Genomic DNA, 22,258 nt, shown 5'->3' with positions numbered 1-22,258 from the left:
GTGTGGAACTGAGCTCAGATAGCTGCATACACTACATACATCCCATTTCCGGGGGACAGACCGACGGTACTCCCACCAGTATATGTGCAGGTACGACAGTGTCTGTCCCTGGCTGGAGTGGGAGGGGGGTGGAACATCCCAGTAGTGTAGGGGCAGATAGGGGGAGCAGTCTGGGTAATGCTAGGAGCTCATTGGGTGCTGGTCACCTGAGCTCACACATAGAGGGAGTATATAAGGTGGGAACCATCTTAGATCAGGGTCAGACAGGCAGACAGCTACTAGTCAGTCTGTTGTAGAGGGTCAAGCAGTCCTGAAAGAAGAGAGAGAGGAGTCAGAAGGACCCAGAGGGGAAGAAGAGGGAACCCCGAGAGCCCAAATACAAGCAACAGGGTGAAGGGTTGGCACAAGGGTACCGGATCCCAAGCTGGTGGAGGGCACTAATCCTCAGCCAGAGACCGGAGGTTGTGGGCAGGATCTGCCACGACCCCCCACTAAATCCACCCGAAAGGCAGACCAAGCATAGGGTCAGGGAACCCAGAAGAGGTGTACCCACCAAGAGACCCGAGGGAGCCGGACATAGGTGGATCCCTGGTGGGGAAGGCCAGAGAAAAGGAACGTCAGAAAGGGAGCTCAGGATCACGCTCCAGAATTACCTGGGGGTTGGCCGAGTCCAGGACCTGGTGGACGCAGCACGGCTCGGGCGGTCACTCAAGGCCGGAGTGACCAGAACAACAGCAGTAAGTAAACACCCTGAACTGCACAGCCCGACTCTGAGTCTTAATACCATCCTCACTGCACCACCACAACCACCACCCTCTACAACTGACCCCCTGAGGCTATACCCCTCCCGTTGGGGGTTATACTACCTGAGCTGCACACACATCACCAGCCTCAGCGGACCCTGCTGCAGCGGCGGCCGTATTGACCGCAATTCAACGGGTGGCGTAGTCAACATAAAAGAACATCTAGTAACATCTATAAGGACTGCCACACACTGAGCTTGACACCCTGGGCACGGACCGGGTCACCGCCACTCGGAGACTACAACCCCCCCCATCTGATCCGGCTCCGGGTAATCCCCCAAACAACACTGGCCCAGGGGGCGCGTCAACTCTGGCGTAGTCGGCAGGATCTCGTGCCCGCAACAACCAGGTACTGCGTGCCTGAAGAAAAGTTCATCGTTACCTCAAAAAGAAGTCTCCCGCCGGTTCCGGAGGGTCCCCGCCAACGGACCCCATCACAGGTCGTTTCCCGCCGGTTGTCCGCCATTTGCAGCTTTTTCCCGCCATCCATGGAGTTTCCCGCCACTGGGAGACGATTCCCGCCATTTCCAAAGATTTCCCGCCTTGGAAGAGCGGACGCCATTATGGGCGTGCCAGAGGGTGGCAAGAGGCCACCTCCCATTGTGGGCCAGGTCGAAGAATGGCGCCAAAAGCGGAAACCGCGCCCACCAACAGAGACTGTGATGCTGGAAGTGTCCATCAGCGTGAGAGAACTGCCCCTGGAACTGACAATCACAAAGTTGCCCCGGGACCACCCTCAATGTGGGCGGAGACTGAACAAAAGAACGAAGATGGGTGCAGCCTGGAGGAGTCTGGAGAGAGCGCACCCGGAGACAAGAAGTCTGGAGAGGACTCCGGAGAAGTCATACCCGGAGATGGAGGGAGAGGCAGGCAGCACCGACCCAGTGGTCAGGAGCCTGTTGCAAGCAACAACCCCACTAGGCTTAGTGGAGATCCTAGCACAGCTCCCCCGAGACCGGGAGTGTGCACAGACCGCGCTGGAGGGCCTCGCACGGAGGATGGCCCAGGTGCAGCAAGACACGCTGACGGAGTGGAGCCGTGAGATGGCCCAGCAGACCGGAACCCGTCAGCGGAGCACGCCACCCGAGACGAGGAGACAGACCGCCTCTGAGGATGGTGCAGGAGGAGTGAAGGCCGGAGACGGCGCCGAGGAGGGAGCTGAACGGACGGAGGCAGGTAAAGGGGACGTCTCTACCCCGAGCCGAGAAACCGTGTACCTGTCCCAGCTCCCCGTCGCAGAGCCCGAAATTCCCCCTGCCGTGCCCGTCGCTGCATCGTCACCGTGCCGGACTAGGCCTCAAGTAGAAGCCGCGGCCGCGACCCCTGTGACGTCATACGCCTCGACCCTGAGCGCGGCGAAGCAGGAAATACCATCGGCCTGGTCGCAAGGTCTAGTACCTCCGGGCGCCGCAAATCCAACAGCGCCCCCTACCTCCGCGGAGCCACCGGCCTGGTCGCAGGGCCGAGTACCCCCGGGCGCCGCCGTCCTTACGGTGCCCTTTACCTTTAGGGTGCCCCAAGCCTGGTCGCAAGGCCTGGTCAACCCGGGCGCCGCTACCATCAACGCGCCCTCAACATCTCGAGTGCCGCACCTGGGCGAAGCTCTATTTGCCCAGCACACGTGCCCGGATGGGCAGCCCTTTGTATGGCCCCAGGAGTACTACCAACTGGAACTCCAAAGAGCAAGGCCCCTGTGCGAGCCCCTGATTCCGGCTCCGAAGCCCGTCAGGAGAACCCCGCTCCCGCTAGAAGAAGCACAATTCGAGTGGGACCCCACCGGAGGAGACCTCATGGGGTTCACTCAAGAAACGCGGGCAGCTGCAGCAGAGCGAGTGGAGTGCTGCCGCCAGCAGTTGGCAGCCTTTGAGCAAGAGCGGAAGGAGAGGCGGATCCGAGAGCAGCGGCTGCAGGAACAGAGCGCAGGGCAGAAGAGCCGGACCAGGAGGAACCCCCGTGCAGCTCATGGTCTCCGTACCACCGGGACTGTGATTAAATTCAACCTGCAGCATGGGTGGGGCTTCATAAGAGACCATCATACCCCCGGCGACGTCTTTGTAACCCGCAGAGACGTAGAGAGCCATCTGCCGGAGGGACACAGAGGTCGTGACCTATACGTAGGGGACGAGGTCACGTTCACCCGGCACAAGTGTGCCAAAGGACCCTACGCCCTCCATGTACATCGCCTGACGGAGGAGGAGCTGCGGTGTGAGGAGGAGCAAGAGGACCCGGACGGGTCTGAAGATAAAGAAGGAGCAGGAGGACGCCGTCGTTAAAGTACGGTAAAGAGACTGTAAATAGTTACCCGTCGGGGTACAGTGAACTGTTGCTGCTTTAAATATGTCCCCGTTGGGACAAGTGTAAACTGTTAACCTGTGTGTCCCTTAATCCAACTGACCGAGGACTGAGAGCGGTCGTTCCTTCCTTATACCTGGCCGAGGACTGAGAGCGGCCATATCCCCTTGTATATAGTTGCGCTTCCTAAGGCGCCCCCTACCGGTTTTATAGGAAACTGTTTTTCTTGAAGAGACTGTCGCACTTTACCCGGTCACAAGTTGCACCGTGGCCGGAGGAACAAGAATGTTATTTATGAAAAGTTTATGCTGATATATATATTGTTTTATATGTTTATGTTTTATGAAAAAAAAAAAAATGTATGTTTTGGATGTTTATTCTCTTACAGCCCGAGGACGTGCTGTGATTTACCAGGGGGGAATGTAGCACCCTGAGGATTCGGCTGCTACAGGGGTATTACACCTCAAGCCAGAGGTGTGATATTCCACTCCCGGGTAAGGATGGAGTGTGGAACTGAGCTCAGATAGCTGCATACACTACATACATCCCATTTCCGGGGGACAGACCGACGGTACTCCCACCAGTATATGTGCAGGTATGACAGTGTCTGTCCCTGGCTGGAGTGGGAGGGGGGTGGAACATCCCAGTAGTGTAGGGGTAGATAGGGGGAGCAGTCTGGGTAATGCTAGGAGCTCATTGGGTGCTGGTCACCTGAGCTCACACATAGAGGGAGTATATAAGGTGGGAACCATCTTAGATCAGGGTCAGACAGGCAGACAGCTACTAGTCAGTCTGTTGTAGAGGGTCAAGCAGTCCTGAAAGAAGAGAGAGAGGAGTCAGAAGGACCCAGAGGGGAAGAAGAGGGAACCCCAAGAGCCCAAATACAAGCAACAGGGTGAAGGGTTGGCACAAGGGTACCGGATCCCAAGCTGGTGGAGGGCACTAATCCTCAGCCAGAGACCGGAGGTTGTGGGCAGGATCTGCCACGACCCCCCACTAAATCCACCCGAAAGGCAGACCAAGCATAGGGTCAGGGAACCCAGAAGAGGTGTACCCACCAAGAGACCCGAGGGAGCCGGACATAGGTGGATCCCTGGTGGGGAAGGCCAGAGAAAAGGAACGTCAGAAAGGGAGCTCAGGATCACGCTCCAGAATTACCTGGGGGTTGGCCGAGTCCAGGACCTGGTGGACGCAGCACGGCTCGGGCGGTCACTCAAGGCCGGAGTGACCAGAACAACAGCAGTAAGTAAACACCCTGAACTGCACAGCCCAACTCTGAGTCTTAATACCATCCTCACTGCACCACCACAACCACCACCCTCTACAACTGACCCCCTGAGGCTATACCCCTCCCGTTGGGGGTTATACTACCTGAGCTGCACACACATCACCAGCCTCAGCGGACCCTGCTGCAGCGGCGGCCGTATTGACCGCAATTCAACGGGTGGCGTAGTCGACATAAAAGAACATCTAGTAACATCTATAAGGACTGCCACACACTGAGCTTGACACCCTGGGCACGGACCGGGTCACCGCCACTCGGAGACTACAACCCCCCCCATCTGATCCGGCTCCGGGTAATCCCCCAAACAACACTGGCCCAGGGGGCGCGTCAATGGTTCACCGGTTGTTCAACAGCTGTTCAATCATAAAACGACTTCTATCTAATGTGATCTTAATGGCCATTTTAAGACAACTAAAGCAACGTTAAGTCATTAAGGTCAATAAAACTGTTTTATATTTAGTTATGTTTACAAATAAAATTTTAACCTCAGAATTTTGGATGTTTTTTTTGTAATAAGGCAAACAAATTGCTATAAACTCACAAAAAGAGTAAAGTTGGCCATAAAGGCAATTACTAAACTGAACAGTTATTTTTCATTATTCTGATATTAATTTAATCAGGGGATAGAAGTTACCGGTATATAGGAAAACACATTCTACTACTACGGAGTGAAAAGATTGCGGTGTCAACCCCTTCTATACACCAGTTATGAAAGAGAAAAAGTTTGAGCCCACTGATCAGATTGGGGGGGGGGTGGGTTCACAGATATTTGGCCAAGTAGAGGTTCATAATACAGATTAATCTGTATATGAACATATAGATGTCACATGAGTCCTGCCCATAGAATGTTACTCATTATTACTACTTACTCTGCTTTTTTTGGTGGTGTTTTTCCATTTTCATATTTTCTGTGAAGAACAAATAAACACTGATGTTAAGCTAAATTCCTACTGTATACTGGGTACTAGCGCTGGCTGCAACATTTGATAACTTAGGTAAATTATTGATATTATGTATAATATGATATAAATACTTACTCTGTGTTCTTCAAATTATCTGCAATGAAATAAATATGTGGTTAAGACTTCTGATGATAAAAGAGAAAAAGTTTGAAACAGCAAAATGTGTCTATCTGTAAAACTCATAGCAGATATTATTACAGTATATTGGTACTAATTTACTTGAATAGGGCGCTCTTTCTGGAATTTTTTTTCTAACCTCATAAAGCCCTCATAAACAGGATCGTCAAAGGTATGCAAAGAAGGAGTCTCAGGCAGTTTCATTATTGTCTGCAGGAGCATATTCACACTTCCCTCTTCTCCTTCTCATGTGCAAATTCCCTCTTTGGAGAGGAAGATGACTTGAACTTTAGCGCCTCCTATTGGAAGTAGCAATCCTAAAAGTCAATGTTGACCCTTTAAGAAGCCTTGCCATCTGATTTACAGCCCAACCAAAATCTCAATTTGCAGACACGTGTTTCAGAGTCTTGCCTCTCTTCAGTGCAAAGCATGTGATTTGGCACTAGAGTTCAAGTCCTATTCCTCTCTGAAGAGGCAATTTGCATATTTAATTTCCCATAAATGCATTGCATAGCCTATAAGTCTCCTTACACTGGCATGTCATGCATGTCACTCTCCACAAGCAGAAAAGTTACTCCTTCCATTGTTCTCATGTGTAATTTATGCAAGGAGGGGAGGAGCCACTTCACATTTTGTATTAGGTATAGTATGGATTTAGTATTAGAGTGGGAAAAAGAGAGACTAGGCATAATAGAAAAACAGATGTATCTACACATAACCATTCATGAATTTCACTAAGAACCACAATTTCCAACTATACAAATTTGATACACTGTTGTGACATGATCAACAAGCTGCAAAAACCACCCCAAGCACTGAGTGAGCATATACTTTATAGCATTAACATCTCAATACAGCAACACTTTTCAAAACTGACAGGCATCAGCTGAAAACATGATTTCCAGAGTAGAAACTACACTGATAATGCCAGTTCAGCATTATCAGTGCACTTTCAGCTCTGGAAATTGTGTTTTCTTCTTAGTTTTTGATGCTAAAACGGCTAAAGGACCAGTGGTGGCATCATGACCCTGCACTCAGGAGGCTTTAGAAGAACTCCAGTATCACCTATAGCATCTCATCTCAGTCTGGGATAGGCTGGGAATGGGGAAAGTGTGGCTACCATTAGGGAAGGTTAATTATGGGAGAGAATTGATAAATTCTGCTGCTAGAAGTGAAAAGAGTTGAAAGGTGGGACATATAGCTGCCATCTTGTCACGCAAGGTGTGGGAACGACTTAGTGCAACACAGAGGGAAGAGGGAAAGGGAGTCCAGACTCTAGGGAAAGGGGGGAAGTGGAGACCTCCTAGGTTGATCTAGTGTCACTCTGTCTCCCCTAAAGTCTCTGTATTGGCTCTTCACCAATCGCCGCACGTGTGCCTCGCCCTGTCTTTCCTTGGTGTATGGCTAAGTCTAGGGAAGAGAGGAGACGAGCACTAGTCAATCTCCACTAAACACTATAGACAACAATGGTACACAAACAGGGGGAAATTGCTTAGCTTTAGACGAACTCCAGACAAATGCGCACACGTCCTCAAGCTCCAGAGAGGACGAAGTACTGCTCTTTCCAAATCCTTCACCAGTAGTAATGAATATCCCCGGCACCTTCCTCTGAAACACAGCAGGTATTTATACTCCCAGGCGGGGTGTTAATTAGCCAGAGGAAGGTAGCCGCTGAGTCCTACAGACAGCCTCTAAGAAGATGTCTGTAATGCCAAACGTAGAAATCTCCTACAATCAACTGCAGGGCGACTGTCCGTCACTTCTGACACACCCGTGACACATCAAGAGTAAAGATGCTTCAAGGGAAAATCATTTCTCCTTAGAGGTTAGTATGATAAGGGGACAATGCTGCTGTCCGTTGGGGTGGGAAAGGAAAGGGGACAATGATGTTGATGGTCAGGGTGTGTTGCATGAGAGTTATTGTATTTTGTGCTGCACGGTGGTTATGCTTGGAACTACTGAAGAGTTTAAAAGTGCTGCACTGAGGTATATACGGTATGTAGCACTTCTGTAGAGGTATTTAGTGCTGCACTGTGTTTTGTTTGGTGCTGCAGGGGAAGTATTTTGTGCTGCACTGTGATATTTATTTGGTGCTGCTGGGAGGTATTTAGTGCGGCACGGCAGTATTTGTTCACTTTTGTTGCTGTAGGTAATAATGCCAGACTAGAAAAAGTTTGAGAAGCCCTGCAAAAAAATATTGTAAAAGTGTGTTGTTTTTTTTCAAAGCTAGCAATGTTGCAACACTCATCTCCAGATATATCAAGACAAGACCATAGGTAAGGAAGGACATATCGGTAATTATGTATTTTAAAGTTTCCAATAACTTACTTTTAATAGGTAAAACAACCTAATATTTGAGATATTTAAGGGCCTGGTTCTTATGTCACCAATCTACTCCTTTCAGACTTAGGTAAAAATGTTTGTTTATGGAAAGAAAAAGCTAGTGATAGAGGCGTCATAGGAAAGCCATAATTAATAGATGCATAGCCTAAAACATTACCACAAAATGTACAAACACAAATATGCTAAACACATGTACATTATAAATCATCTCCATTGTTTATAAATTTATAATAATGAATGTTACAGCTATTACAGTGAATGCAGTTCTCTCTTTAGATCTCTTGGTGTCACTGTTGCACCTGAACTCTCATCAGGAGAGTGTCTCTTTAAATTTCATAATCCAGTGTTTAGGGTCCTATCTATAATATAACCGGGAATGCGTCCCTCTGTCTAAAGCCTAGATAGACTGCTCATGCTTTGACGCGCAGTCTGGCTCCAGACAGAAGAAGGCATCCAGCCGTTACAGGTAAGAGGAGTGTATGGCGCCGGAGATTGCGGTATGCGTAGGCACTGAATGCATACCGCGATCTCCGGCGCCATACTTACATACTTACCTGACCGGGAGGAGCATTGCCGCGGCTTCTCTCTGCGTCGGAGACCGGGGCAGGAGTGAGGCGTCGGATCGGCACGTGCACATTGTGCTATCCGGCGCCATTTTACTGAAGACACATTTACAGTGTGTCTTCAGCAAATTGGCGCCGGACAGCGCGGTGCTCCGGAGCCGCATTCCTCCCCCGGCCTCCGGCAGAACAGGACACAGCAGCGCTGGAGTACAGAGAAGAAAGGTGAGTATAACTGTTTATTTTTTTTGTATGTGTGTACAGTGTGAAAGGGATGAGGGGGCCACACATACCAGGATTGTGGGGTGAGGGGACTATGCATACCAGGATTGGGGGGTGAGGGTACCACACATATCAGGATTGGGGGGTGAGGGGACCATGCATATACCAATATTGTTGGGTGAGGGGACCATGCATACCAGAATTGGGGGGGTGAGGGGTACCACACATACCAGGATTGGGGGGTGAGGGGTACCACACATACCAGGATTGGGGGGTGAGGGGACCATGCATACCAGGATTGGGGGGTGAGGGGTACCACACATACCAGGATTGGTGGGTGAGGGGACCATGCATACAAAGATTGGGGGGTGAGGGGTACCACATATATCAGGATTGGGGGGTGAAGGGTACCGCACATACCAGGAATCAGGGGGTGAGGGGTACCGCACATACCAGGATCAGGGGGTGAGGAGTTCCACACGTACCTGGAATGGGGGTTGAGGGGACCATGCATACCAGGATTGGGGATGAGAGGTGCCATGCATACCAGGATTGGGGATGAGGGGTGCCATGCATACTGGGATTGGGGATGAGGGGTGCCATGCATACCGGGATTGGGGATGAGGGGTGCCATGCATACCGGGATTGGGGATGAGGGGTGACATGTATACCAGGATTGGGGATGAGGGGTGCCATGCATACCGGGATTGGGGATGAGGGGTGCCATGCATACCGGGATTGGGGATGAGGGGCCATGCATACCAGGATTCGGATGAGGGGCCATGCATACCAGGATGGGGATGAGGGATGGGGTACCATGCATACCAAGATGAGGGATACCATACATACCAGGATAGGGATGAGGGATGGGGTACCATGCATACTAGGATAGGGGTGAGGGGTGCCACGCATACCAGGATTGGGGATGAGGGGTGCCACACATACCAGGATTGGGGATGAGGGGTGCCATGCATACAAGGATTGGGGATGAGGGGTGCCATGCATACCAGGATTGCGGATGAGGGGTGCCACGTATACCAGGATTGGGGATGAGGAGTGGCATGCATACCAGGATTGGGGGTGAGGGGTGCCACGCATACTAGGATTGGGGATGAGGGGTGCCATGCATACAAGGATTGGGGGTGAGGGGTGCCTGGCATACCAGGATTGGGGGTGAGGGGTGCCATGCATACCAGGATTGGGGGTGAGAGGTCCCATGCATACCAGGATTGGGGGTGAGGGGTGCCATGCATACTAGGATTGGGGGTGAGGGGTGCCATGCATACCAGGATAGGGATGAAGGGTGCCATACATACCAGGATGGGGATGAAGGGTGCCATGCATACCAGGATTGGGGATGAGGGGTGCCATGCATACCGGGAATGGGGATGAGGGGTGACATGTATACCGGGATTGGGGATGAGGGGTGCCGTGCATACCGGGATTGGGGATGAGGGGTGCCATGCATACCGAGATTGGGGATGAGAGGTGCCATGCATACCGAGATTGGGGATGAGGGGCCATGCATACCAGGATTCGGATGAGGGGCCATGCATACCAGGATGGGGATGAGGGATGGGGTACCATGCATACCAGGATGAGGGATACCATACATACCAGGATAGGGAAGAGGGATGGGGTACCATGCATACTAGGATAGGGGTGAGGGGTGCCACGCATACCAGGATTGGAGATGAGGGGTGCCATGCATACAAGGATTGGGGATGAGGGGTGCCACGCATACCAGGATTGGGGATGAGGGGTGCCATGCATACCAGGATTGGGGATGAGGGGTGCCACGTATACCAGGATTGGGGGTGAGGGGTGCCACACATACCAGGATTGGGGGTGAGGGGTGCCACGCATACCAGGATTGGGGATGAGGGGTGCCATGCATACAAGGATTGGGGGTGAGGGGTGCCATGCATACCGGGATTGGGGATGAGGGGCCATGCATACCAGGATTCGGATGAGGGGCCATGCATACCAGGATGGGGATGAGGGATGGGGTACCATGCATACCAAGATGAGGGATACCATACATACCAGGATAGGGATGAGGGATGGGGTACCATGCATACTAGGATAGGGGTGAGGGGTGCCACGCATACCAGGATTGGGGATGAGGGGTGCCACACATACCAGGATTGGGGATGAGGGGTGCCACATATACCAGGATTGGGGATGAGGAGTGGCATGCATACCAGGATTGGGGGTGAGGGGTGCCACGCATACTAGGATTGGGGATGAGGGGTGCCATGCATACAAGGATTGGGGGTGAGGGGTGCCTGGCATACCAGGATTGGGGGTGAGGGGTGCCATGCATACCAGGATTGGGGGTGAGAGGTCCCATGCATACCAGGATTGGGGGTGAGGGGTGCCATGCATACTAGGATTGGGGGTGAGGGGTGCCATGCATACCAGTATAGGGATGAAGGGTGCCATACATACCAGGATGGGGATGAAGGGTGCCATGCATACCAGGATTGGGGATGAGGGGTGCCATGCATACCGGGAATGGGGATGAGGGGTGACATGTATACCGGGATTGGGGATGAGGGGTGCCGTGCATACCGGGATTGGGGATGAGGGGTGCCATGCATACCGAGATTGGGGATGAGAGGTGCCATGCATACCGAGATTGGGGATGAGGGGCCATGCATACCAGGATTCGGATGAGGGGCCATGCATACCAGGATGGGGATGAGGGATGGGGTACCATGCATACCAGGATGAGGGATACCATACATACCAGGATAGGGAAGAGGGATGGGGTACCATGCATACTAGGATAGGGGTGAGGGGTGCCACGCATACCAGGATTGGAGATGAGGGGTGCCATGCATACAAGGATTGGGGATGAGGGGTGCCACGCATACCAGGATTGGGGATGAGGGGTGCCATGCATACCAGGATTGGGGATGAGGGGTGCCACGTATACCAGGATTGGGGGTGAGGGGTGCCACACATACCAGGATTGGGGGTGAGGGGTGCCACGCATACCAGGATTGGGGATGAGGGGTGCCATGCATACAAGGATTGGGGGTGAGGGGTGCCATGCATACCAGGATTGGGGGTGAGGGGTGCAATGCATACCAGGATTGGGGGTGAGGGGTGCCATGCATACCAGGATTGGGGGTGAGGGGTGCAATGCATACCAGGATTGGGGGTGAGGGGTGCCATGCATACCAGGATTGGGGGTGAGGGGTGCCACGCATACTAGGATTGGGAATGAGGGGTGCCATGCATACAAGGATTGGGGGTGAGGGGTGCCATGCATACCAGGATTGGGGATGAGGGGTGCCATGCATACCAGGATTGGGGGTGAGAGGTGCCATGCATACCAGGATTGGGGGTGAGGGGTGCCATGCATACTAGGATTGGGGGTGAGGGGTGCCATGCATACCAGGATGGGGATGACGGGTGCCATGTATACCAGGATTGGGGATGAGGGGTGCCATGCGTACCAGGATAGGATGGTGGGGACAGGATGGGGGCAGCACATACCAGCATGGGAGACCATATACCAACAAAAATGCTCGCCACCCGGGAGTAGAACGGGTTCAATAGCTAGCATAAGAATATTTATAGGACAGTTTGTGGCTTCTTGTTATTAGATCATCAGTCTCACTGTCAGGATTTGCTACTTTTTGTTAACACCGAAAAGAATTATCAAAGTACCTAATCAGGGAAATCCCACAGAAACCTGATATTGTTTGCTAAGACGCTATAGATAAATTATCAAAGACAGGGTGGTTTGGGCACCATCTTCTAAACTTCAGCTACCAAGTTCATGACAATCTACAATCTGGCAATACTCATGTAGTCAAAGTTTAACTAAGGCATATACAAGCCAAAATAATCACAATCAACACAAGAATTAACATTTTATAGAACCAGTACTATATATGTATGTATATATCTATATATATAGATAGAAAGATGTATATATAGATATATACATATGTAGAGTACTGTGCAAAAGATTTAGGCACGTGTGAAAATAAAGTGCTGCAAAGTAAGAATGTTTTCAAAAGTAAGTGTTAATAATTTATTTTAATTAATTGACAAAATGCAAAATGATTGCGCAAATTAGAAATATAAATCAAATCAATATTTGATGTGACTGCCCTTTGCTTTCATCAATTCTTCTAGGTACCATTGAACGCAGTTTGGAAAGTCCTTGGTAGGAACTCAGCAAGTAAGTTATTCCAATCATCTAGGAGAACTAACCGCTGATCTTCGGTGGATTCAGGCTTGCTCAAATCCTTCTATCTCTTCATGTAATAGCAGTTCTTAATGACGTTGACTATATGTTTGGGATCATTGTACTCCTGCAGAATAAATCTGGAGCTGATCAGACGCTTCCTTGATTGTATTGCAAGACGGATAAGTATCTATCTGTATTTCTCAGCATTGAGGACACCAAGAAATGAGCAATGTTGAGCACCATTTAGAGGTCGGCCAAGAACACAATGCCGAATGTGAAAGACCCATCATGCTTACTTTTCTTGAAAATGAAGATGTCCAGCAGTGTCATCAGCTCAGAACTGGCAGCAACCAGTAGTTCCCAGATACACCCATGTACTGTTCAGAGAAATCTGGCCAGAATTGGTCTTCATGGAAGAATTAAGGTCAAGTGACTCAACTATGTACAAAAACATAGGAGTCAAAATGTGAAATATTTAGCTTTGACAGAAGTCAGCTTGTTTGCAGGAAGTAGTAAATCATGGTGGAGTGTCCTTGCAAGTTTGGGGCTGCATTTCAGCAAATGGAGTTATGGATTTGGACAGGATTAATGGTGTCCTCAATGATGAGAAACACAGACACAAACTTATCCATCACTTAATTTCATCAGGGGGGTATCTGATTCACTCCGAATGTATTTTGCAGCAGGACAATGACCCCAAACATACAAGCAATGTCATTAAGAACTATCTTCAGTGTAAAGAACAACAAGGAGTCCTGAAAGTAATGATATGGTCCCATAGAGTCCTAATGTCAACATCCTTCTGTCTGTCTGGGATTACATGAAAAGACCAAAGGATTTATGCAAGTCTACATCCACTGAAGATATGTGGTTGATTCTTCAAGATGTTTGATGATAATATCTACTTGTCAGCTTGTACATATATTTCTAGGAGGAGTAACAGATTAACGGTATACCACAATGTTCTAAGAAAATATGCTTTGCAATTATTTCATTGGGAATACTAGTATTAGAACAGAAAGGAGAACTGTCAGTCCTTTTAAATATTAAGTTTACCTGGCTGTAGCCACCACTAGGGGGAGCTAATTAATATGCTGCATATTATTATTTTATTTTTTTTCTCTTCATGTAAAATACATTCACTCCAGAAAAAGCTAGAATAGTGTCATTTTTCTTTTGTCCGTCCCCTTCCTACCCTCTCTTGAGAAGTGGCCGACAGAAAAAAAATAGTATCTTAATATTGAGTTTAATATAAACCTATATGCAGTGAACATATATAATATGATTATATTGTATCAACTCTATAAAGGAATTTTTGAATGAAGTGAATATTAAGAAATGAGTCAGAAAATTATTTTAGACCTAATTTTATATATATATATATATATATATATATATATATATATATATATGTAAACACGAACAATTGACAATTCATGTATCCTTCATTTACTGTACCTGATTCATCCGACTCAAATGATGAATTCTCATTTCCAAGTTTCTTGATGCTCTTTAGAGTCACTGACATAGTTGTTTCCTGTTCCGACCCTGCAAAATGATATCGTCGATATATCTCATGTCCAATTACACTGAGAAATGAATGAGTATTTGCTTTGTAAGCAGAAAATAAATGAAAAAGTTTAACAATTAATGTTCAGACGTCCTCAGAATGATCCTCTGACTTATCTATTGATTTAGTTATAAATATTAATTAGTTCTGTTATAACACCTAATAGGGAAGACATATACTCAATATAGCTTTCCAATCTCATTGTAGGCAACTTGCTGAACTGCAATAAAAAAACACAAAAGCATAGTGTCACAGCGGAAATTCACATGCCTACTCTGTGCCCCTCTACTCACTGTGCGGTTTCCTTCCTTGTCAGACCGTCCTGCTGAGTCTACTTCTTTCAGTACTGCTGCTTTTACTTATGGCATCCATTTATCTTTAGGAGGGCATGGCTGGTCTCGGCAGGAATTTAACCCTGCTGTGTCCTGCAGAGATTTGCTTCCCTGGCCTATCTCATGCTAGCAGGTCCTTTATTAGGTAGCTCATCCTACTACTCCCCGCTCGAACATTGGTTCCTGTTATGACAACACATGTTTATGCTTTCCTATGTTTCTGCTTCCCGATAACGAACTGACTTGCTTACCCGCACTGCCTGACCTCTATACTCCTGACCTCGGCTACGTTTACTGACCCTGTGCTGCCTGCCTCTGACCATCTGATTATGCCTCTATCTCGCCTCTCTGTACCTCGTACTGCGCCTCTGACTTTCCGGTCAGCTGCTGTAGACCAGGGAACTGCCTTTGAGTTGTACCTGGTGACTACCGGCGGCAAAGCCTATCCTTACCATCAGAGGCTCTAGTGAATATCCAGTAGTCACTTAGTTATGCCCATCCAAGGTAAGCCCGGCCCATGGCACACTGGGTCTACACCCACCAGCGTTACACATAGTAGTTATTGTGAAAAATGATGAAAGGGGGGCGATGGAGATCCACAGGGTGCCACACTCTGAGTCAAGAACCACCCAGGTCCTATAAGAAAAGTCGATTTATACAACACAAAATGCATTTCAGGGATGATCTGTCCCCTTCATCAAGTGATTACTTGGAATGCACAACTACCAGAAATGAGTTGAATAACTCTTCCCCCACCGCATATGTGTTGTGACATTCTTCACATGGAGCGCCCTCTCTTTTGGTTTATTTTTACATGGTAGTCATTGGTTATACCCAGGAAGCATCTGAAATATAAATGCCTAGAGCAAAATATATGTTTATGATTTTTAGGTATCGGGTGGACTATTACTCTTTTTTTCTAAGCTACAAAAAGACTACGATCCAAAATTAATACAGTATATCATATTTCATTTCCCAGAGGAACATTGAATGGCTGATAAGCCTCCCTACACTGGCATGCCAGGCATGTCACTCTCCACAAAGAGAAATTTTACCACTTGGATTAAAGTACTGAAAGCATTTCTTTTTTTTTTTAATTTAAAGAGCAAGTGTTTAATTTTTAAATAGTAGGTGTAAGGGGACGCTGCAGCAAAGTATCCATTGAAATTCACTAATACTGTGGCATCCTCAGCTGATTGATATACAACAGCTGGCTAGGTGACAGTCAAGGGATAGCAAGCCTTGGTTTTCCGTTCTAGCAGTGTCGGTCTACTTTAAAGGGGTGTCTTATAAATAACATATATCTGTAGGATAGGTGACAAATGTACCCGACAGATAGGACACCTATGATCATCATTCCCTTGTGTGAATGGAACGTTAGTGATCACGTGCAGCTACAACTCCATTCACTGAAGTGATTGTGGCACAGGCAGACTAGTAGACTTTGGGCTCCCGTTCTTGGTGTCACAGCAGTCAAACCCTGAACAATCATACATTTACCAATTATCATGTGGATAGGTGATAACTCGGTCTCTCTCTTTCTAAACTTTCTCCTCTCCAATCTGTCCTGAACGTAGCAGCCAGGATCATATTCCTCACTAACAACTACAGCGATGCCTCTTCCCTGTGCCAGTCATTGCACTGGTTGCCCATCCAATACAGAGTTAAATATAAACGTATCACTCTTACCCACAAAGCTCTCTATGATTCTGCACCACTCTACATCTCCTCCCTCGTCTCAGTCTACCACCCTACCCATGCCCTCTGTTCTGCTAATGACTTAAAACTAAAATCCTTCATAATCCGAACCTCCCACTCCCGTCTCCAAGATTTCTCGCGTGCTGCGCCAATTCTTTAGAATGCACTACCCAGGACAATTCGATTAATTCCCAATATCCACAGTTTTAAGCATGCCCTAAAAAAACATTTCTTTAGACTGGCCTATCACTTCAACACACTTATCTAACTGTTCTAGTTCGGCCCATATTAAAATTTTCTTCAAAATCATGTTCATACCATCCATGCACTGATTAGTCTCTGTCTGTACTGTACACATACTGGCTGGCAACCAGTTCAAGTAGAGTTATGTACTTACTCTATTTCCTCATAGACTGTAAGCTTATGAGCAGGGCCCTCACTCCTTTTAATATCTGAGTTATGCTTATTCTGTAACGTCTGTATTGTCTGTATAAGTCCCCCCTAAAATTGTAAAGTGCTGCGGAATATGTTGGCGCTGTAAAAATTATTATTATTATTGTTATTATAAATGTTTATAGGACAACCCCATTTCTGGGTGTCAAGGACAAAACTTAAAGGGACTCTGTTGGTGCATCAAGGCGGGGCCAAACATTTAAGTGCACCATCCCACCTGCTTGTTTTCCCTCTATCTCCACCTCCCTTTTCTTTGATTGACAGCTCTGGGTTCATAAAGCCAGAGAAGGGCACCTCTGCTTGGTTTGAGTAGTTATTCTGTGCTGACCAAGGGAATGTGTCATAAGAAAAAACTATTGTTTAAATCAGGTTTTTATTTTTTGATAATAATTTACTTTTTATATCACTATCTATAGATATATAAATAAATATAAAAAAATCTTGCAATTTTCACACTAGACCACAAGTTCCTCTTCTTCACATGAACACTAGCATGAATAGACTGACATAGACCCTATTTGTTTGTGAGTAAATGTTATCTGAGCATGCTGTAATCTGGGCAATGTGAAGGGACAGGGAAGAGGAGAGCTGAGACCATCACCTATAGTGAGTGGTAAATCCTTTTTTATCGACTGTGTATACCTTTCACTGTAAACCTGTGGTGATAATGCGACTGCTGAAAAGTCATCTGTACAGAACAAGAAGTCTAACTAACAGTTTGAGGCCAGTGGGAAAATTACAAGCTTTCTGGTTTATTTTGTTTAGATAGTGACATAGAAAATCGAAAAAAAAAGATTGCCAAAAATGTAAAAATATATATTAAACATAAAAATCTTATTTAAACAATAAGTCATTTTTGCTCATATATTCCCTTTAAGAAATTTACCTTTGTGTGAAACTCCCAAGCCTTCCTCAGATGATATTACAGCTTGAACGATATAGGAAATTACATTTCTTTCTAAAACACATCCCTCAACAAAAAAAAAAACAAAAAAAACTATCAACTCATACTACTAACTCTAAAAGGGGTCCGTACTAACTATACAGAGTCTGTGTATTTAGGACAATCGACATTAAGCCAACTTCTCTAATCCCCAGAAATCAGGATCAACACCAAAGTGATGAACAGCACGGAAGGCACATATGGCTGGTCACTCAATGTCCATATGGCTTACATGTTTTCTCTCCAAATCAGGCTGTAATAAATGTGTGAAGTAAAATAAAGTGTGATATTTTGAAACCATTTGACAGAAATGTTCATATTTGTACCATTACAATAAAAATGATTTTGCATATAAATGTCACCAGCATATATTTCACTGTTATAATTGTAATAGGTCAAGTGAATATAACAAACTTTGTATAACATTTTATCAGAGAAATATTATTGCTTCTCAACTTACGGGGGTTTACCCACAAACAAAAGTTCATTTTAATCAATAGAGCTTGGAAAAATAATAAGTTCCACAATTGGATGTGTTTAAATAAAATGTTCCTGTGCTGAGATAATCTTATAAATGTGCCCCTGCTGTGTACTGTGTAATGGCTGTGTCTGACCGTGCAGTGCTGCTCCAGTTCTGTTCATGGTCTCACCATACCACAGCGGGTAAGGGGGGGAGAAAAGAGAGTACACAGACAGCAGGGGATCACAAATAATTCATTCTTTGAGATAAAATATTGTTTAAAAACAGACAGGGAAATGTTTACCTCATAAAAAGAATCAGCTGTGATGCCACACTGTCCTGTCTGTATATTCTTTTGCTTCCCCCCTGCCCAGGAGATGTGGTATGATCAGACCATGTTCCTGCATGGTCAGACACAGCCATTACACAGTACACAGCAGGGGCATATTTATACAATTATCTCAGCACAGGAACATTTTATTTAAACACATCCAATTGTGGAAATTATTATTATTACAAGATCTATTAATTAAAATAAACTTTTATTTGTGGGAAAACCCCTTTAAGAGCCACTTCTTCTACTCTCCTCTGCCTCCTGAACTCATAATTTACTCCATGAAATAACTCAAATCTGTCTTGCTTAAGACAAGACAGTCTGCCAGTTCACTGAGGGATCAGATCACAGCTGCCTAGTGAAGTCTACTGAGAGAGGTGAGCAGATTGAGGAGGGAAGAAAACTGACTGTGCTGATTCTTTCTAGTAAGTGTTATATCTCATCTCAAAGCTGAATTCACAGCTACATTGCCCAGTACTATTGATTAATGTTCTCTAAAGTTCTATATATTGTCCTCCATGCTGCTGCCTCTGAACAAGTTTGAAGGGAATTTATCAGCAGTTTTTTTCCATTTAGTCTGAGAGCAGCATAATGTAGAGACAGAGATCCTTATTCCAGTGATGTGCAGCTTTTTGAACCCCCTGATATAGTTTTGATAAAATCACAGTTTTATCAGCAGAAGGTAATTACTCGAAGAATAAAAAGTCTACTGTCATGTAGTCCTCCATATTCATAAGCTCTGTATAACTCCACCCCCACCACTGACTGGCAGCTTTCTGCCTATGCACAGTGTACACAAAGCTGTCAATCATTGGTGTGAGCGTGGTTATACTGAGCTCAGCAATCTGAAAACTGGTAGACCAGCAGGAGAGAAAACAGTGATTTTATCAAAACTGCAGTAAACAGCCCAGTGAGTGACACATCGCTGGAATCAGAGTCTCTGCTTCTACAACATGCTGCGCTCAGATGGTGTCTCCCTTTAATACAGAAACTGTAGAGCAGGAATCCCTTAAATTTCTGTGTCTGCTGTGCATGGGAGACGATATATCATCTAGTCTCTACCCACTAGATTGAGAATCTGAAATAAAGTTGGCAGAGGAAAAAATGTGAAAAATTCACTATATTCAGATATAGTGTTATTCCTCAAGTACGAACAACAGTATTTTCTAAAAAGTCACCTGAAATGATAGATACACTTCACCTTCTCCTGTAATTTTACAAAACATTGCTAGTAATGACATGCATAATTGCACAATGACAGATCCAGGACTTGTTGAGGGTGGATTGACCGTGATCATTGATGGCTCTTGTCCAGAAACTCAGTGTTCCTAACATTTGTACTGAAACAATAACAACTGCAAGGACTTTACTTCATCTATGTCTATATACAAAATTCATTGGATGGTAAAATTTGACCTTGTGAAAAAAAGTGACTTTTTAAAGCTCATCAAAGGTGTACAGGATAACGAGCTTCCATTAAATTACCAGAAAATGGTGCATGTGATGGGAAATTAAATTACAAATCCCAAAAAGGAAAAGTGACTGATATGGGGAAACTCATTCTCCGTAGAGTTGTGGCATGAGCTGGCTACAAAGTAACAAGATTTAGTCAACCTCCAACAGTTCATTTGCCCAACACTCATCAAAGAGTTTACATCCCTCAGTAGTTGTAAAATATGGGACCATGAGCACAACATAATCCAGGTATCAGATTTGGAGTGTCCAAAGGGAAGCAAGTCACCAATTTTGATATTAGCAGCAAATAATGTCCATCGACAATACATATCTTTAATAACAATGTGCATTATACATCCATTTTTTTTCCAGATGATCCTCAAAAGGAGAATATGGGTCAACATAACACAGAGATGAAATGCCGGAATTAATAGCTGAACCCACCTAGGTGTTGTAGATTTTCAATAGCCATAAATACATTGGAGAGTGATTTAATTTGAATAATGATTACCACAATATTATCTGGTGTACATTGATGAAGCACGTAATAAAAATGAATAACTATTCACTATACTAATTAAAAATAATTATAATAATGAATAAATATAAAAATTGAGCATAAGGATTGCAAATAAAAGTAAAGATAAATTAATATCTCAAATGCGACAGCCTGTATTAAAAAATAAAAATACATAAGAAAAAAGTAAAATAAAAAAAAAAGAATAAGATGCATAACAAATTTACCTGCACTGTAATCCAAAGTAGACTCCTATAAAGTAAGTTTTCTTGAGATTTATTAGAGGGTGAGCAGCATGTCCATAGCGGTTACCAGGACTGAGAGTGACAGTGCTGTAGTAAGAAGTGAAGTTTTAAAGGGTATACTTGATGTTTGCAGAAAGGTAAATGGCCGGTCGAACACTTCTCTGACAGTTCAATGACTTTTCTGCTTATGAGGCGAAAATCCCTGTATGCGTATTACTGATTGGTCACTCATAACTTTCCAGCCACTCTCCAGTCATTATACGAAGCTCAGATGTGAGACAAAACATTCACAAATCCAAAAATGATTTTTTTTTTAAGTGAACAGAATTTTTTTGACAGTGACCTTAGTTACATTGCCCCAGTTGTATTAATGGCACTGAACACAAAACCGGTTAATTCTGCTGGATTTATCTGGGTTTGTGAACTAACTTGACAGTAAGGTGAATTGCAAAGTAATGGTTGGTTACCTTGGGCCATGGTGGGACATCAATATGCAATACCACTGCTTTGCCTAAAGATGCTTGAAGTCTCTCAAAGAGGTGCTGCATTTGGACAAACCCTGAGGCTAGATTCACATTTCTCTTTGGAATAAAGATAAAAACGGATTCTGTTGAATAAATGATATAAAAAGAATTAAGGGGATCAGTCTGGGTTCTAGCATTTGTCCATTTTTAGAATGGAATAAAAAGTGCATCATTCAGGTCTTTTTCTTCCATGCAAGAGGGTCCATAGCATGTTCCTGCTGGAGCTGTTCTTACAGATATTTGTAGACATATATCAGGGGCCATGGCATTTTTTTTTATCTTAATCCTGGTTATTTGCTTAAAAAGCAATCCAGAGTAGACCATTTGTCTGCTCCATTTCTTTGTTAGCAATGCAGAATACAGCGTAATCTGTTCCATATTTCAGCGATAAAAATCCAGAAATTTGAACTGAACGTCAAAAATATTGGCCTCCTTTTCCATTCTGTTGCAGTGTGTCAGTCAAGCTATTCACACTAGGTCTCTGTGAAGAATAGTATTAGTAAATTACAGGCCTGCTATTTAAAACTGTGGTTCTCTGTCAGACATACCAAATATAACACCGTTTCAAAATCAGCCATTTCTGCCTTTCATTTCGTTGCAGTGTGTCGGTCAAGCTATTCACACTAGGTGTCTGTGAAGAACAGTATTAGTAAACTACAGGCCTGCTATTTAAAACCGTGGTTCTCTGTCAGACGTATCACATATAACTGCGTTCCAAAATCAGACATTTTTCATGAACGTGGAAAATATTGTCCTCCATTTAAAATGGGCAAGGTGCGTGGCAAGGGACGGGGAAGTGGACGTGATGGTGCATGCAGAGGCCATGGTCGAGGACGTGGCCATGGGCAAGCTGAAATTGTGCCACAATAAACACCCACATCTTGTCACTCGACCTTCCTGTTCAAATTCCTAGGGAACCGCAGAGCACCACTA

The 22,258-nt window shown here is 45.7% G+C and overlaps 1 protein-coding gene across 2 annotated transcripts in view; it reads right to left on the bottom strand.

The window, feature by feature from the left end:
• Positions 1 to 20,938, bottom strand: part of LOC141161742 (bile salt export pump-like) — a 151,975-nt gene extending 131,037 nt beyond the window's left edge. Inside the window, exons 1-4 of one of the 2 annotated variants that reach the window (XM_073647002.1) lie at positions 20,784 to 20,938; positions 14,253 to 14,342; positions 5,418 to 5,436; positions 5,250 to 5,288 (exon numbers count right to left, since the gene is read on the bottom strand). In XM_073647002.1, coding sequence (XP_073503103.1) covers positions 5,250 to 5,288; positions 5,418 to 5,436; positions 14,253 to 14,322 — 128 coding nt within the window. In that variant the 5' untranslated portion in view covers positions 14,323 to 14,342; positions 20,784 to 20,938. The remainder of the gene's footprint in view (positions 1 to 5,249; positions 5,289 to 5,417; positions 5,437 to 14,252; positions 14,343 to 20,783) is intronic. The other variant, XM_073647003.1, reaches the window with a different exon arrangement.
• Between the last annotated feature and the right edge of the window lie 1,320 nt (positions 20,939 to 22,258).

Source organism: Phyllobates terribilis, unplaced genomic scaffold (genome assembly GCF_046119375.1).
Source record: "Phyllobates terribilis strain yellow unplaced genomic scaffold, ASM4611937v1 Scaffold_9__5_contigs__length_417890890, whole genome shotgun sequence".
In the NCBI taxonomy this organism is placed as follows: domain Eukaryota; kingdom Metazoa; phylum Chordata; class Amphibia; order Anura; family Dendrobatidae; genus Phyllobates; species Phyllobates terribilis.
This window is presented reverse-complemented; position numbering and strand designations above follow the sequence as displayed.